Source organism: Saccostrea echinata, unplaced genomic scaffold, assembly GCF_033153115.1.
Source record: "Saccostrea echinata isolate AGI-Se365-2 ecotype Australia unplaced genomic scaffold, CSIRO_AGI_Sech_v1 ptg000006l, whole genome shotgun sequence".
In the NCBI taxonomy this organism is placed as follows: Eukaryota; Metazoa; Mollusca; class Bivalvia; order Ostreida; family Ostreidae; genus Saccostrea; species Saccostrea echinata.
In genome coordinates, this window is record NW_026889755.1 from 88,052 (window position 1) to 106,318 (window position 18,267).

The 18,267-nt window shown below is 31.9% G+C and overlaps 1 protein-coding gene across 1 annotated transcript; it reads left to right on the top strand.

Annotated features, from left to right (window-relative positions):
- The first annotated feature begins 264 nt into the window (after nt 1-264).
- Nucleotides 265-16,031, top strand: LOC133180221 (receptor-type tyrosine-protein phosphatase alpha-like). The gene is made up of 17 exons (XM_061314780.1): nt 265-333; nt 1,787-1,962; nt 3,179-3,266; nt 3,407-3,474; nt 3,731-3,767; nt 3,891-3,988; nt 4,403-4,531; nt 10,090-10,238; nt 10,992-11,127; nt 12,389-12,544; nt 12,693-12,786; nt 12,971-13,041; nt 13,391-13,525; nt 13,766-13,885; nt 13,990-14,141; nt 14,384-14,519; nt 15,660-16,031. The coding sequence occupies exons 1-17, from the start codon at nt 300-302 to the stop codon at nt 15,729-15,731; spliced, it is 1,851 nt and encodes a 616-aa protein (XP_061170764.1). The 5' UTR covers nt 265-299; the 3' UTR covers nt 15,732-16,031.
- The last annotated feature ends 2,236 nt before the right edge of the window (nt 16,032-18,267 follow it).

Genomic DNA, 18,267 nt, shown 5'->3' on the forward strand with positions numbered 1-18,267 from the left:
TTTATTGATTTGAATTTCATTATTTTACAAAAGCGTCGTTTTCTATAGAGTAAAAGTAAATTTCGTCATAGATATCTTCTTCTGATTAATTGCTAGCAAGACTCAGACATTAATATTTTTTTTAGTCCAAAGGAGTTGATTTTCTATATAATATTGGAATAAAATACATTTATCAATCTGTGATGAATCAAAGTACATATAGCTTCGGTATAAACATTTTAACTTTATGTTAACGTAGATTCAAGAGGAGATCATTAGAAGAATATTTGGAAAAGCCTAAGAAGAAGGCGTTTTCATCAATGGAACTAACTAAGGAAAAGTCCCCGACAATAAGTAATCATACGGATAAATTATTTTTTTTCCCTAGCTTTTCATTTAGAAACCATCAATGTTTCCTTGTGCTCATTTAGAGTGATGAAGGTTTCAATTTGTCCTGTTGATGTGATAAATGAATCAGTTTATGTACTTTCTGCAAAAAAATGTAACCTAAAGGATACATGCTTTTAAATTCAAACTCTTTATAAGACACTCAGAATGGATGTATGAGGGGTAATCAAAAAGTTCCCGAACTATCTCTATATTTACAAAACCACAATTCAGATCAGAATGAAATTTTGCACACATATAGTCAAACACGTGTTCTATAAATAGCAGATGTTATGTAATCTTTTGCTCCATGTTTGTGACGTCACAATGTGAAAATGACGTCAAAAGGTATTTTACTTGTGACAAAAAATGATTGACTCAGTCGTACTCGAGCAACGAACGGCTGTAAAGTTTAATGTGTATCTTATGAATTCCTTAACAGTAGCATGTAATAAATTGTACAAAGTTTATGAAGACAAAACACTTGCCAGGAGTTCAATCATTAATTGGATTGATTGTTTTAGTGAAAGAAGAGAGATGGTTAAAAGTGATGTTTGTACTGTTGTTCAATGAAAGCAAGGTGGGGAAGAGATGTATCCTTAGTTGAGCAAAAAATAAAGTCCGCCAAGTTAAATTTAGAAAAATAGTCGAATATCTTAACAATAATATAGTTATTAAATCCCTTAACTATCGTTTACTTTAGACTTTAAACATATCAGATATGATTAAAAGAAGGCGCCCGTACTTTATCCACACTGGATAAACGACGCTCCCAAGACAGAATACTCGGGTTGTGATGATAACTCTGGTCATTCTGGGAGAGGATATCATTATCCACCCATCCTATTGCCGAGATTTGGCCATTTTTGACAATTTGACTGTTCTCGTTATAAAAAATAACTTGTATGGTAAGAAAATAAGACTCGGAAAAATCTTTTACCTTCTGTGAACAAAACGCTTAGGACCATGACACGTGACCGTCTGTATCACGTGATTCTCGCATGGGCAGAAGTTGGCAGATGTGCTTTCAAATTGGAGAGGACTACTTTAAAAACTAATGAACACTGAAACCTAATTTCATTTATTTTATGGAAGTAATTCAGTTATTTCGCGAACTTTTTGATCACCTCTCGTAGAAATCTCTTTTGGTGTCAGTCCTATGGACTAGGCTTGGCTACTGGTACATGTAGCTGGTGGCCTGGAAATACATGTATTTTCATGGGGACGGAAAAAAACAATAAACATTGAATTGTCAATCGTAAGCTGTAATGAATGAATATCATATAAATTTAATACGGTTTTATGTTTGATAGATGACATTATAAGTTAGCGCAACGACTATGTTGGTTTAAAATATATCAAAGATACAAGATATTATCAATCTATCAACTTTGTAAACATCAATAAATTAAAATTTTAGCATTCAGCAATGTAAAAGATGAACACGAACAAAGTGTCACAAAACGGTCTCGAATTGTGAATGAAACTGCTAAAAAGGGTCCTCCAACGAACAAATCTATCCCAGTGAGGAATTTGAAGACCATCATAGTCAAGATGTCTACTGCGGAGAATGCTGGATTCAAACATGAGTACCATGTATGACATTAAACATTTTCAAAATTTATTCACAGTCATGATTTTTTTTATCATTGGGTTATTTTATTTCATTTGTTAGTTGTCTAGCAAATTTACTGTTATTCTGACACAGCATAATATGATTTTATCATATTCCCAAAGCATGCAAGTCTTACTCGAACCTGTACTGGTTGATGTCTAGATCTAGTGAAATGAACAAGCGGCTGCTGCGTAAAGAATTGTAAAACATCAGCCTATTTGTTCATCACTAAGATATTTGTAGGTTTATATACATATATAATGAGAGAGAAGAAAGTGTTCATATCAGGTGGTCAACGAAACTCCTTGTTAAGGCATTAGAAATGTAACTAGAGTGTTCCAAGGAACGCATGTGTCACCTGCTTTGTAGCTTCATTAAATATGTAAATAGGTCTAAGTGTAGTTAGCTATAGCTATTTATTTACTACTTGCATGATAGTTCATGAATGCACAAAAAAGAATCCACACATAATGTAAGACTGTGACAGAGTCTGACAAAGAAAATATAATTCCCAACCCTCAAACGAATAATTAAGTTGAAATTATTATAAATAATTATTTATCATTTTACATGTGTTAATACGTGTTTCAAAGTCTTTACACCAATTGTCACTCTACACGACCCGTTGTGGGATACAGATCCCGATGTATTTTCATAATATTTAAATATCTGTTTGTGTGGTAACTGAATATCATACAGTTTAAAAGTACAGTATTATGAGCTCATAAACATTTATAAATGATAATTATCAACACATCGCCTCTCATAATTCAAATATATTAATTCTAAATTAAACTGTCCGGTGTATTTTTTTGCAAAAGAGGTCAAGGGTCACGGTCAAGTGAATTGTTACGCTGGTAATTTTCATAATGTTTTTATGACAATCACTGCACATGCTGAATAGCATAGACTTATACCCCTTAAAAGTAAAAAAAAGATGCTGCATATTGGCACATTAAACTTTTTTGTAAAGTAGGTCAGACAAACAGACATACAGACAGACGAACAGACAGACGCCGGGTAAAGTGATCCCTAAGTCCCTCTCTGCTCTGCAGGCGACACAAAAATAAATTCAATATTCGATCCACAAGGCTCATAAAATTGAGGGAGATGTTTTTTTATGCAATGTCTTCCACAATTTAATGATCATTCATAATTTTTTTTATGTTACTTTGATGCCTTTTTTCTGTTTCAAAGGAAATACCAAAGGGTGAACTTCATCCTTGTGAAGAGGCAAAAAAGTCGGAAAATAAACCAAAAAATAGATACACGACCATATTCCCTTGTAAGTATTCAAAATTCTTTTAAAATTATAATAGTTGAAAATTGATTATGTTTTTATGAATATTCTTTCTCAAATTAAGGATGTTCAACGAATGTTCCTATGAAAATTAAGAATGCACCATAAAACTTTAATTTTACTAGACGACCACTCTCGCGTTGTTTTGAAAAAAACGTATGAAGGAGATTATATCAATGCTAATTATATCGAGGTATGTATGGGTGTGCTAAAACTTATATTTGAGTCACACGATCTTGATATCAGTAATTACATACAATAAATGTATTCTAGTTTTAATAGCACGTAAATGTACGTAAGAAAGTATCTCTATTATTTTTAACAAGGCAGAACTTGTAATTTTCCTTTTTGTTCGTTAAACGCTTATGCATTTACTATCGTTTACTATTTATCAATTAAAAATAATCAAAGTTTAAACTATCTTTTCTAAATTTTTGTTCTGACGACAGAATGTCCTTCATCAACGAAATTACATCGCAACTCAAGGTACGTGAATATGGCAGTATTTAAGCAGCCAGATTAAATAGTACATGTATTTATCTTAAAAAAGGCAGAAAATGTAATTATTGATTCCCGCTGGTAATCTTTTTCTTAATCGTTAAATTGTAGGCCCAAAACCTAAGACAATCGGTGATTTTTGGCAGATGATTTGGCAGGAGGATGTATCTGTCATTGTTTGTTTGACCAATCTCAAAGAAGGGACAAAGGTTTGTTTTTTGACTATCTTTTTATTGCTTTACATACTCATTGTTTCTGGTTAATTTTTTTTGTCCTTTTGGAGGTAACTCATAATCTTGAAAAAGCAAGAAAGTAGGGAGGAGTAGGGACTTTCTTGCCTTATATCATTCTTTAACAACAATAATTTAGTAGCCTTCTAATTATGATAAATTCGTCCCTCTCTAGATTTCATAGAACAAAAAAATAAAACAAAGATCATACACAAATAGTATTGTATGTTACCTATTCATAATAAATGAATCAAAATATCTTGATGAGCGTACAATGAGCTTTATATCTTGTGCATATTCATTTTGTTTCTGAGGTATTTCCAGTGTATTTCTGCCTCTTTTTATGAAGAAGCGTATCTCACATATATCTGAAGATTTGTTTTGTTATTGTAGAACAAATGTGCCCAATATTGGCCAGATATCAGCGATAAACTACAAACAGGGGATGTTACACTGAGACACCTGGAAGAAAAAGTATATTCTAATTATACAATAAGACGGTTCAAAGCAAGTAAACATATGGTAAGATATTTGTTAAGATATTATTTCTGATATTTATTTCTAGTTTTCGCAGTATTAGATAATGTTTGGAAAGACTTAAAAAGATTTTTTTTTTTCAATCCTGTAATTCTCCAGAGCTATAAAGAAAAGGAAAGATATTTCTTTTGTTGTTTTTATTGTGTGGAAGACCCTTGGCTTCCGTTTATGAATGATTACCGGTATGTACTTTTTCACACTTGAGATGTTTCTCTTTCGTTAAAAAAAAGAACAATTTGGCCTTCCAAAGTAAAAAAAAAAATGCTCTAGAAGTATGTTGCATGTTGTTTGCTATAAACGTATGCAAGAAATATGTATCATTAACAGACAAATCACATTTCTGTCATGGAACAATGGAAACATTCTTTATGCATTTTAAAGGTAGCTATTATCATGTGTAAGTTTAATTCAGAAATGTTATGCAAATCTCAAACCGTTTGGAAAGATCACATGATTTAATCTTACAACAAATTGATTCAAACTGAGATGTTTAAAGTTCTCTCTGAATCTTGATGAAGTGATAAGAAGCATTATCATCTTTCCCTCTGTTGCTATCGACAAAGGAATGTACATGTATATTTTCATATTGAAAAGTCATCTTTCTTATCAACCATCCATTGGTATTACCATATCTAAAGGAAAGGAGATAATGTTCCTACTGTCCTAATATCCCCATATTGCAATTATTTAATTATCAAAATTGTATTAGTAAAATCTATATACCTACCTTGAGTTCCTCTTGGTCACATGGTGTAATTTTTGGTTATTGACAGCAAGAATCTCGTCCTCATAGCTTTACGTCATCCTCAAAATATTGTTTTATATTGTTGTTATCTTCAAAGGAGTTCTTTTGTTTAGTGATTTTATCAATGACTTCATTGCCTTTCCCTTTTAACATTTGAGAAAATAATATATATTTTATACGAAACAAGAAAGTATTGATGGCAAAGCAGAAGCCCAATGAAAATATACATATGTATTTCTTATGAACCTTATATATACTATCTGTTTTATGAAAGATGTACGCATGCGCATGACCCTTTAAATCTTTATCTGTTTGTATTTAAACATTTCAACACTAAATATGTACCATTATTATTATTTTTCTACATATATGCTTTCTATAAGCCATAATGCTTATTTTTTTGAATGAACATTTACGATAATTTATTCATGAAAATCGTCATCCCTTTTTGATGAATTAAGGCAATTAATTTCTAAACTTTCACATCAAAATGCACTGTTAAGATGTTTAAACAGGGTCTATTAGAAAAATACAGATTTTGAATGAATTTGTCATTTTTAAAAAAATGAATGAAGCAAAAAGTGGTGTTTTTGAATTAGAATAAGGATTTATTTAATTCTGAAAAAAAGATGATCCGAATACTTATCAACTGCAAAAAATGTCAGTCATTGTCATTTTTAGCAGTTATGTTCTCTCTTAATTGCTTTAAACTTATGCTATCTGTCAGAGTTATTATGCTAATGTGTAAGAGAAAACTTTCCCTCTAATGTACTTGACTGATTCAACTGAGTTCTTGAAAGGAAATTATCCCACTTATAATCAACGGGGTTTAGTACACAAGATCCCGGGATAGCTTATTCCAGCCTGAGTGTACATTAAGAATAAGACTGAATTAAAAAATAAAATTGATTTCAGCTTATGAAAAACTCTTGGGTTTAAATTACTTTCAGTCTTGTATTTACATTAGCCTGGTTCATTATGAATTTGCGCCGATCACGAAGGCATTGCCTGGTTATATTTTTTGTTTCATAAAGCGTTTCGAAAGTTTCAAGGCAAGTGCATCTTTACAATACCATAACTTAACAAGGGTTGCATAATTAAGGATAAGAACATGTTTGTATTTTTTACAAAAACTTGCAAAATGAAGCCGTGTACGCAATTTCTCAGGATTGTTATTACGTAAGAGAATGTCATTTTTGAAACTGCTCATGAAATATGTTGAGATAACGAACAGTTTTCGAGCTCAAAAGTCCATTAAACATTACAAAATAGGAACAGAGTAAACACGGACCACTAAGACATCAGAGGTGGGATCAGGTGCCACAGAGGAGTGAGCATCCCCTACCGATGCACCCGCCGTGTGCTCCTTGTCATGATCGGGAAATAACGGAAAAATCATTCGATTATTAAATTTTAGATTTTAAGTAATATTCCTGAAATTTGTTGTGATGCACCACATAAATATAGAGTTACGCTACAGGATACGGATGGATTTGATGTAATAGATATTGGACAAGTTGCATATGAAGGGCAAAGGTTGAAAACAATTAACGCTATGGGAAAAGACGCCTAAATTGTACGAGATGGATTGTGCTACTATTCAATTATGAAAATGGAGAAATATTCATTTTTACCGGCATTGCCAGTGTCCTATTCCTTCGGGCCAGCCTTCTTTATGTAACAGTACCTCTATCAACTTTGATTCCACACTATTAAAATTTTGCACTGTTATTTACAAATATTGGTCAAAAATGTGTACCTTCTGTTTTTGTATATCAAAATGCATTTTTTGACTATTATTGAACTGATAAATTTTCAGTCCGTCACACTAAATAACTGAGATCTTCCTCGTGTAATTGATATCTCTAACAGTTTTCTCTGTCATTCTGGAGAGGGGACTTCTTTGTTTAATTTGTATCTTTAACCCTTTCATAACATATGATTCAAACTTTGCAGATGGACTGTACACATTGAAGATTTACATCTCTTATTTTGGAGTTTTCAAGAAATATGGATATAAATTTAATTGCTGTGGTAAAATTTAGAAATTTATTTCAAAATCAAGGATAATCTCCCTCATGTATCTTTTCCTTCCACATTACTAAACTGAAACTTTGAATTCTCATTGTGAATACATTGAACTTTTCACATTGTTTGTACATACATTGAACGTGCACTGTTGATGCAAAATAGAAAGAACTTTATTGTTAAAACTGTAGTATTGAGTTCAGTTCGTTACGCTAATGGAAATTTTTGTACCTTTGTTCATTAAATTCAGCTAAATGTTTCAACGTACATTTAAGATCTACTCTTGCAATTTTGATTAATTCAAATGGAAAGAATGTTTTTTTTTAAACTGCGGCTTTGTTTATCACACTAAGGAGACACTTTCTGTGTTGCACGGAGAGCGACACTTAGGGATCACTTTACCCTGCGTTTGTCTGTCCGTCTTACTGTTCGTATGTCTGGCACAACTAGCATCTCTAGAACTGTAAGAAGTATGGATTTAATATTCTGCACATATATAGAATGGCACTACGGCTTTTGTAAAATATTATGGTACCAACCTTGTGACCCTTGAACTTGACCTTTGACATACGTTTCAAAATATTTCTTAGTCCAATATATATCACATTTTTGACATCTAAGGGTTAAGTATATGCTATTTAGCATGTGCACTGTTTGTCATAAAATATTATGAAAAATACCACTGTCTTTCACCTACTTTGCAAAAAAAAAAAAAAAAAAATCTTGACAGTTTAATTTAACTGATGTGTTTTGATGTTGTAGAGACAGAGTTTTGATAATTAACATTTATATTACAAGTTTATGAGCTCGTGACACTGTACTTTGAAATTGCATGATGTACAGATATCATCACAAGCTGAAATTAAAAAGTTTGAAAATTCGAGGGTTGATCCAAAAGTTATGTAATGTCACAATCTTTAAAAATCAAATGTTATCACCAATATTTTACATACTAATTCCCCTATTTATTTTGATTTTTGTCGTAAATTTTCAGTCAGTAATGTAAAATACTATTTAAAATATTAAGAAAAACACAGCAGTAGGTTTTGTCTCTCACTGCATGGCAAGAATGTTACCGACGTTGTTACTGTGTTACTTTTTTACTTTTTTTATTTACAGTTCATCCGCATATCTTAATAAAGCTCTAGTTTTTCTTTAAACAAGAGGCCTGTCAGCCACATTGCTCACCTGAGCACATTGGCAAGGAAATAGCACAAATTAGTTTGGTATTGAAAAGTTTACATAAGGGTGGGGGATTTGGATTTTACACTTCATGAGGATGCTTCCATATCAATATAACAAATGGCTTTGCTGATCTTAGGCAGTAGATTTTTAAAAGATTTTTTCCACTATATTCCTAAGAAAAACTTTAATCCCCCAATGTGGCTCAAGCCTTAACCCCCCCCCCCTCCTCATTTCAACAAACTTGAATCCACATTACCTGAGGAAGCTTCCATTTCAATATGACTTAACATGGCTTTTTTTGTTCTTGAAAAGAAGATTTTTTATATATTCCTTTCTAAAACTTTAATCCCTAATTGTGGCCCCACCCAACCCCCCGGGAGGCGGTAATTATTTGAACAAACTTGAATCTACACTACACGAGGATGCTTCGATATCAGTATAACTAAACATGGCTTTGCTGTTCTTGGGATTTTTAACGATTTTTTCTATATATTCCTATGAAAACATTGATCCCCCATTGTAACCTCAATCTACCCCAGGGGGTCATAATTTGAGCAAACCTGAATCTACACTACGTATACCTGAGAATGCGTCCATATCAATATGACTAAACAAGACTTTGTTGTTTTTAAAAAGAAGATTTTTAAAAAAAATTCATATGCATTCCTATGTAAAAGTTTGACCCCCCCAATTGTGACCACACACAAGCCCTGGGGGTCATGATTTGAACAAAAGGTAGAAAATTTGAAAAATTTCAGACAGACGAACGGACAGACAGACAGACAGATAGACGGACAGACAGACAGACAGACCGACTATCTACATACAAAGTATGATCAGAAATGCTCACATAGGTTTTACGCTCAAGTGAGCTAATAATCTTTACGGCCAGTCTGTTCTAAAGCTTCCTGTTTTGAGTTGTTATATTAAAATTAATTAAACATTGTTCAATTATTATTTCTAAATTGACTGTGGATAGATCTCAGTTGTGGGTAAATTGAAAATGAATGCCGTATAGAACGCAAGAACGACGTCCATAAAATTTCTTGCTGTGCAGCGAAAGACCCATGGTTGTGTTTATTTTAATAATTTAAAAATTCTGCAAAAATCTGAATGAAATTTTAAGGCAATTTAGTCAAAACAGATAGATGTATTGATAAATATATTGATAATGATTAGTTTAGATTTTATAGCAGTTGTGACATTACTTTTGGATCAATCTTCGTACATTTGGATAGGTATTCCAAATTGGATGGTTGGAGACTGACAATTGCAATAAAAACAGACGGAAAATCTCTTTTGTAGGATTGTTGGAGTCAAATGATAAATAATTATTTCAATAATTTCAATGTCATTATTAATTTAGGGTTAGAGAATGATATTTCTTTTTAATTCACATATTTATGGCGATGATCATTTTATTTTATTTTTTTCAAATTTCATATTTGATTGTTTTATTTTGCTAAAAATCTATCTACGCAAGAAAATTTATTCATTTAACATTTTTTAAAAACGTTTTGAATGCATTACACAGTTCATTAGACTAACATAGTTCCCGTAACTACAGCAATATTTAAAATTATAGGAGCAGAAAGATCGTGAGGTTGTGATGTTTCATTACACGCGGTGGCCAGATCATGGGGTTCCTGATCCACTCAGTCTTGTTGTGTTCCATCGTCACGTAATGAAGATTTCATCAGAATACCCTGGAAAATATACAGTTGTGCATTGCAGGTTACATCTGGATTGATTGATTAATTATATGTTGTTTAACGTCACAATACGAGAATTTTTTACTCATACATGTATAAAGACGTCACCATATACCGCGCTGAAGGGCTTCAAATTTTGACCTTTACTCGGCACTCAGGGCCATTGAGCAATGAGGGATCTTTATCGTGCCAACGCCTCGGTTTTTAGGGTCTAATCCGAAGGACCCGCAACTTTCACTTCAAAGTGCCGAGCGCATGGCGAAGGAACAGTTGCTACAGATTTTTTATCGACTTAGGTCGAGATTCGTACTCACGACCTCCCGATCACGGAGCGAGCGCTCTACCGACTGAACTACAGTGATCGGTGGTTACATCTAGATATCTATTATGATAATATCAGCACTATATCATATCACACTAAAAGGAATCATTTTATACGTGCCTATAAGCATATTTACGTATATTATTATGAGCTGAAGAATACCCTAAGTATGATAAAATTGAAGGTACAGTGTAAGTGCAAAATACCTTTAGTTTTGCTTTGCTAGATATAAAGAATTGTGAGAAATAAACAATAAGAAGTGCAGTGGCAGAATCTTAAACATATTTTCATCAGAGAAAATTTGTTTAGGGCTTTTACCCTATTATTAAAATAAAAAATACGATTTCTTCAGCTACTATTGAATATCATAAAGTAAGCCATAACTTAAATTTGGTCATTTAGTCTCTACTATCTATACACACAAATATTCTAACTTGTATGATGAAATTACAGCGCAGGAATTGGCAGAACAGGGACATACATAGCTTTAGACGCCCTCTACCGGGAAGGTGAGATAATTGGTAAAGTTAATGTACCTATGTACGTCAGGACCATGAGAAAAGACAGAATGAACATGATTCAAGGGGATGTAAGTTTATTGTATGTTTAAGTATTTATTGTCATGTCATAAACGTAAAAAAGACCTTCAAATGTCTACACGGAAATATTTTAGTCCATACACCACAAAGTTTGATGTGATACATGTAGCATGGATATGCAATAATTTTTAACTGACATGTATAATGTTTAGATTTTCATCTTTTTGGTTAATATTTGCAAAATGCTGACATTTCATAATCGATGCCCTACCTGGTTTATTTACTTCCCTCTCAAATAAATGCCGTCTTTTTAAAAACGTTTTTGATTGTCAAACTTACGAGGAACATAGCAAGGTGGAGTATCTTTATTTCCTTATTTATTTAAGCAGAAACTGGCATTGGTTGACACAGGTAGCGAAACATAGCAAATCAAATTTCCTCTAAATTATTGTGCTGTATGGTGTTTGATGTCATCGACAAAAAAAAAGGTTCCCTGTACCATCAAATAATTTCCTTTTGATAGAATTTCTTATTGAAATCTTCCTTAATAATTACAAGGTGCTTTAATATTTTCCAATCGTTCAGTCATTCTAAAATGTTTACTTCCACGTCTTTACTGTACAAACAAATCTCTAAAAAGGCTTAACAAGTAAACGCAAAGAATTTATGCATTTATGATAACACTCTTTGATGACCCAAAAGAAGTTCACGAGATTTTTATTGCACTTTTAAAAAAGTACTTTGTGCAGGTGTATTTAATGATCAGTTGATCTAGAGGCACGATTTTCGATTGCTGAAAAGATATATTATTTGAATAGGACAAACATTGTTAACAACATAATCAATTCAAAGATAGTTCCATGTAAGAAGAACGTACTTTTAAACTTAAAGTCTTAGTTTGTGTGTAACATGAACAAAGCATTAAGTGAAATTTTCTTGCAATAGCCTGTGTTCTATATTTATATTATTTAAAGTGGGTGCTTCCTCATTCATTTGATTGTGAAGGTACTTCTGTTGAAAAGATGGAAGAGTAAGATCAAACCTTAATCTATCGTGCAATGCTTGTTTCTGTTTCTTTATCGGAAATAATAACTCACATATACAATCCTAATGAAAATATAATTTGGAGAAAAATAATTACAACTTACAATTTTTAAAACTACGCGTTTCTGATCTATTTATCATCCTAAGAATTATATTTTACTAGTAATATGAATCATTGTGCCAGTGTTCTAAGTGATCTTTATATAAGTTGTAGATGAATGAAAACTCATTTAAGGGATGTATCTCAAAATTATCTCGTTACTTTAGGACCAGTATAAAGCAGTTTATCTTGCCTTATGTGAATCTTTCAACGGGAAATCAAGATGTTTGACGTCCTCCATGTTTTCCAAGTTATTCCAAGATAAAACCTACATGAATTCTGGACAAGTTACAAAGAATTCCTCCTTGTCTTCAGAATTTCAGGTGATGCATGTTCATTCAGAAATTTTAGTTTTCTTGAGCATTTATGGGTACCCTTTTTAAAGTTAAGATACCAGAAGGAATCTTAAATATATGTTTTCATTAATTCCAAGATTTACATATTGTGCTTTAAAAGTCTCTGTCTTTGTAGGAGCTACAGTCTCTTCGTAAAGAATACACTGAGAAAGACTATGGATCTGGCCGAACAAATGAATCAGCAAATTATACAGAGAGTGTCCTACCAGGTATACCAAGAGCAATTAGATTCTAAAATACATTAGCAAAACGTCATGAGTTTCTCTTTTTGAGGATCCATTATATTACTCTATTTATCAATATTTCACGTGTGAATTAAAACAGAAAAAAAAATAATTAAGATTTTATTAAAATGTCTCGTATCTTACTCTTGATTTACGTCTCCCTTTTCAGTGGAAGAATTTCTGTGTTATTTGTCCTACACAAAGGGAAGAAACACGTACTACAACGCTGTTCTTCTACAGGTCCCTAATATATAACAAAATAAATTAAGTACTTTGATATATAAAAACATTTATGCTGATTTAATCTTGAAATAAGGTTTAATTTTTAATTAAATATCCCTATGAATATTTCCTGAATGGAGTAGTTGTTTTCAAGCTATTTAAATGTTTTGTCTATTAGAATTCTTTGAATTTGAAGGACACTTATTATAAATAACTTTTTTATAACTTTTTTAGATTCATGCATCAGTAGCATCAAATGTTAATGGTACTTGAACAAGAAAACGTAAACATTTATTCCTAAGACCTTTGCAATTGTCTTATAAAAAGAAAAGATGTTTTACAATTTCTATACCTGTTCAATTTTCAGTCCTTCACTGAAAAAGACAGTCTTATTAGCGCCCAGTACCCACTTCCTGACTACACTGAAGACTTTCTCAGACTCATCAGTGATTTTGATGCTCGTGTTGTGGTTTTTATGTGTCCGATAAGAGAATTGAAATCTGTATGATATAGTGATCATGTATTTGAAAAAAAAAAAAAAAAAAAAAAAAAAAAACAGTCTATGATCAATTTTTATACTTATTATCATGCTCAATAGTACAGTATAAAAAAAATACATATTTTCAAAGTTAATATGAATTCGAACAACCATTTATGTTCAAATAACTTTTTACTAACATATCAGAAGTTTTTATTCATTACGTACAGAAAAAGATGTACTAAAAATACTCTTTTCCCTTAGACCTGTCTTTGGTTTCCGACGAAATCTGAACATAAAACCGTTGGGAATTTTACCATCAAATTGGCCTCGGCGACAAATTCTACAAACTTTGCATCAAGAAATATCGTCTTACAGCCAGAGGTATAATAAGATTTTAATTTCTGAACAGGTAGTTTTGGCATAGGTGATGTATTTAATTTATTTACATATTTCATTTACTTCATGAATCATTGAAATATTTATAGGGAGGCAGGACTATGGGGATTACAGTACTAGAATGTAAGACTTGGAAAGAAGGGAAAATGATAATAGATAAAAGAGCTTTGCTGGATTTAATCAAAGAAACAAAATCTGAAAAGACTAAGCACAAGGAAGGGAGGGTTGTTATTATGTCAAGGTACGTTAAATTTATTTTTTTAAGTCAGTTTGTTTGAACATGTAGACTGAAATGAAACACAGTGTCACAAATAGAGACAAAGATCCACATTGTATTGTAGGTATAAGCCCTTAAATGGAGTAGAACATGAAAAATTAATTCTTTGTCTGGAATAGGTATTAGCACACTAACATTTAGTTTTATGTTGATGAATATTGAAATCTATCACAAGAAGGAAACTGGCTCCTTTTTATCTTTTACAGTGATGGAGCCACACGTTGTGGAGCATTCTGTGTGGTTTATAACGCTCTGGAACAACTCTCTATGGACCAGGAGGTGGACATATTCACCATCACAAGGCAACTTCAGATCCGAAGACCGGAGTTTGTATCGACTTTGGTTAGTTTCCATTTCTCATAATTGGACGATAATTGAAATTTTAATTATTTTTGTGGACAGCGAGATACGGGTCTTTAGGTTGCACTACAGTATTAAATTTGCTAAATATTTTTACCAAAAATGCATATCTTTGAATAGGCGGTCTGAATTTAAAAAGGTTTGAGAGGTTTTTTTTTTCAGAAGTTGTAAAGCAATTCTTTATATACATTTAAGGACATACGCAACGTACCTTACATGTACCTACAGATAATTTTTTCAAGATAATTTAAGATTATAGTGTCATCAGATGTTCGTAGACAAACAGACAGCATGCATTACCAGGGGTTTTGAAAAGATATCAATTGATGAAAAGTCTTGTATAATTCAAAGAAAAATATACAAAAATTACTAAACATATATTCTAGATGTTTTGTTTATCCAAACTTGTTTTAGAAGAAGTGTACAACAGCATATATAGACATTAAAATGTAGCATAGTTCCTTTAAGTATTGGAACTCTTCAACTCCAGGGAAAAAGACGATAAAGTTCAAACTAAGTTGCATATGTTTTTAAGTAACAAAATAAAAAAAAAGCAAAACAGAAAAAAAAAAAAAAAAGAAAAAGAAAAAAAACATAGCAATCCAGCAAGGCATACAAGTTTGTTTCGGTCGCAGTCAAGCAAGTGTTTGAAAATCAAGTGCAGGGCTTAACCTAAATATAACTTAAATATCCTTAAATACAGAATATAAAAAAAAATCAGCACGCCAAAATTTTAATGAGTGTGGTATATAGAGGAAGATAAAATATTTTTTTTTCAATCTCAAAAGAAATTCATCTCCGGTCTCGTGCAGAAATGAACGAATCTGGAGGGACGATTCGGGAATTATTTTGCGTCAGCCAAGTTTTGATAACCTCGACCGAAATATTGTCATGACAAATTTAGTGTTTGATTTTATGCATCATTATCTCTCAATCATGGATAAGATTACTATCTAGAAGAGTGAGGCTTGCGTGTTTTCTTAATTTTGTAAACTCGATTATATTTAAGTACTATTCATTACTTGTCTTTTACATCATATCTAAATACGGTGTTGAACATAATTGTGTTTCATATCGAAGAAATCTTAACAGAAATAAAACTCTGTATTTTATCTGTTTCAGGACGAATACCAGCTCTGTCATGACGCTGTTGCAGAGTACATGCAAAATGACAGTGTGTATGCAAACTGCTAAATCTATTAATGATGAAATAAATACAGATCATAGTTGAATACTTTTAACAGACATTTTAAAATGTATTTTGCCTGCTTTGTTTACTCTAAAAGACATTTTGTAAAATATTTTCAAAATATAGAAAAAAAGCTTACTCTTGAAAATCTTAGTACTTTGATTGTCGCATACTATAAGTATTTTTGTAGGCACATTTTAATATGCAATAAAATCTGTTTACTGATTCTTTGGGATAATTATTTTTGAATTCATGTAGACCACCTTTGAAGGGTCTGATTAAAACAAACATTACTGTTTATTTGTTCCGATGAATAAAATGTTTATTACAAAGATTTTGTTTTCATTGTGATAATGTAAAGTTAAATAATTTACAATACCAGCTTTCTTGAACTGTCAAGAAACACAGAAGAGAACTTCACAATTATATTTTACTTAACAAAGACAATAAGCATTTTTTGATACTGTGTTCAATGAAATAAAAGCTAATGGAAGAGTCAGAAGTAGTTCAATTCGGAGCTGTATATCTTTCAGGACAACTAGATGTTAGACTTGCAAGGAGGACATATTGATTAAGACCTAGGCGATATAACTTATTCAAACTATACCTGCTGACAAGTTCGATCAAAGGGTAAAGATACACAAGTGCAAAATGTGTTAAAAGCGAAATTTGCCCTTGACTTTTGTACTTTTGAAATGAATAAAATGATCACAATTAACAATTGCAGAACAACTTTAATCCTAAACGAAAATTAAGTTTTCGTACGATTTTTTTTTTTTAGATACGGTCAGAAAAAAGGGAATAAATGCTTTAATATATAAGTATTTTAACACAAATTTCTCATCTATTTTTATTTTATGTACAAGATACATATTAATCTGTATTATTTACTTTACATAAATATGACTTGAGTATGAAACCAATGGCCCCCAAAAAAGAATAATCATTGATTATTTAACAAATAATTCTAATTTCTATCGGGATGTAAATACCGGCTGGTCAAGTGATAAAATCCCATAAAGTCCGAAAGTGGATTAAATTTTGATCACGTACTAACCCGTACCAATCCCGATAAAAAAAGTGATACCCAATTACTTAGATTTGTGACTGATTGATAAATAACAGATATTTGCTTATTAATGTTAAAAAAAACCATGATGTATTTTTCAAACCTTATCGACATAAATTGATAGTTCTGAAAACGTAGACCATTTATGACGTCAATGAAAATTACGTCCTGAAAACGTAGACCACTTATGACGTCAATGAAAATTACGTCGACCGTTTATGACTAAGCAAGGAGTTTTTGGTCATGTAATTAACCTGTTTATCCGACTTGTTCATGTAGTGTTATATACATGTAAGGGAAAGCATTTGTAAATTATAATTGTGTAAGCCACATATAGTTGAAGTTTTGCTGCAAGTATTTATTTTTCTTTGATGTGATATACTGTACCGTTACTCGCCATTTTTTCAAAGCAGAAATTGTCGACTTTGTCGAAATGCAAGTAAAATTGATCGACTCGCTCACCAAGCACTTAAAAGCTCTTGAACTGATAATTTTGGATATTTAATTTGTAACTGCGGCTTATGTCTTCATACATTTTGTAAGAACTCACATGTTCAATGTTTATGGTATATACATGCAAATGTAGAATTTTGTGATTTAATTTGTTTGTCTTATATTTCTTTAATCATTTACTTATTTATTCATTCATTTTTGTTGAAATTTTCGCAAGCTGACTTATTCATTGCTTCTCAAAGTTCATTGTGGCCCCGTTCAAATGCAGAGAGATGTCGCCTTTATGAAGCAGAAAATTCAGTTGATCGAGATATTAACAAATGTATCAACTAAGGAAGTCGAGTGTCAAGTGGACCTTGGTTGTATTCGCAGTGTCTACAAAAATGTGATTCCAGAGATGGAATGCGCGGGTACGTTTAGGCAGTACACAGATCATATTTCGGCGAATTTAGACTTTTTTCGTAAAATGTAATATTAATAAATCGGAAAAGCCATAGATAAAACATATACTATTATTATCCATTGTATAGACGTCATTGAGTCTGAGGCTAAAAGAAGCACTCCACTACGACGTCATCACGTGACGTCTATAAATAGAGAAATTGCCTTAAAGAAAAAGTGAAAAGTTCAACACCATCCCGGGGATAATTCATTTCTTTTTGTGAAAATAATTATGTAAAAACATTACTGGACCATGAAAAGTGCTGCTAGAATCCTACTCTCCAAACATAGAAAAAATTATTCCAAAGTTTCGCATGAAACCTTACCAAAATATTTACATTTTATACATACGATCAAGGAATTGTCATCAATTTATGTTAACCACACGATTCTAGCAGCACTTTCCAAGTACTATAGAATACAAGCTTTCGATACAAACAAAAATTATGTTTCACAGTATGCGGCGTAGTGTTGAACTTTTCCATTTTTGTTGTTATAGATCGACAGAGGAAAGGCTGATCGGGATTTCAAAGCACTGACTATGTTCATTATTAGAAAACATGATGAGAATATATCAG

Coding starts and splice junctions, on each gene's coding strand:
- LOC133180221 (XM_061314780.1), top strand. CDS start 300: ATGGAACTAACTAAGGAAAAGTCCCCGACAATAA. Junction 10,239..10,991: donor TATACAGTTGTGCATTGCAG/GTTACATCTGGA, acceptor ATGAAATTACAG/CGCAGGAATTGGCAGAACAG. Junction 13,526..13,765: donor CGATAAGAGAATTGAAATCT/GTATGATATAGT, acceptor CTTTTCCCTTAG/ACCTGTCTTTGGTTTCCGAC.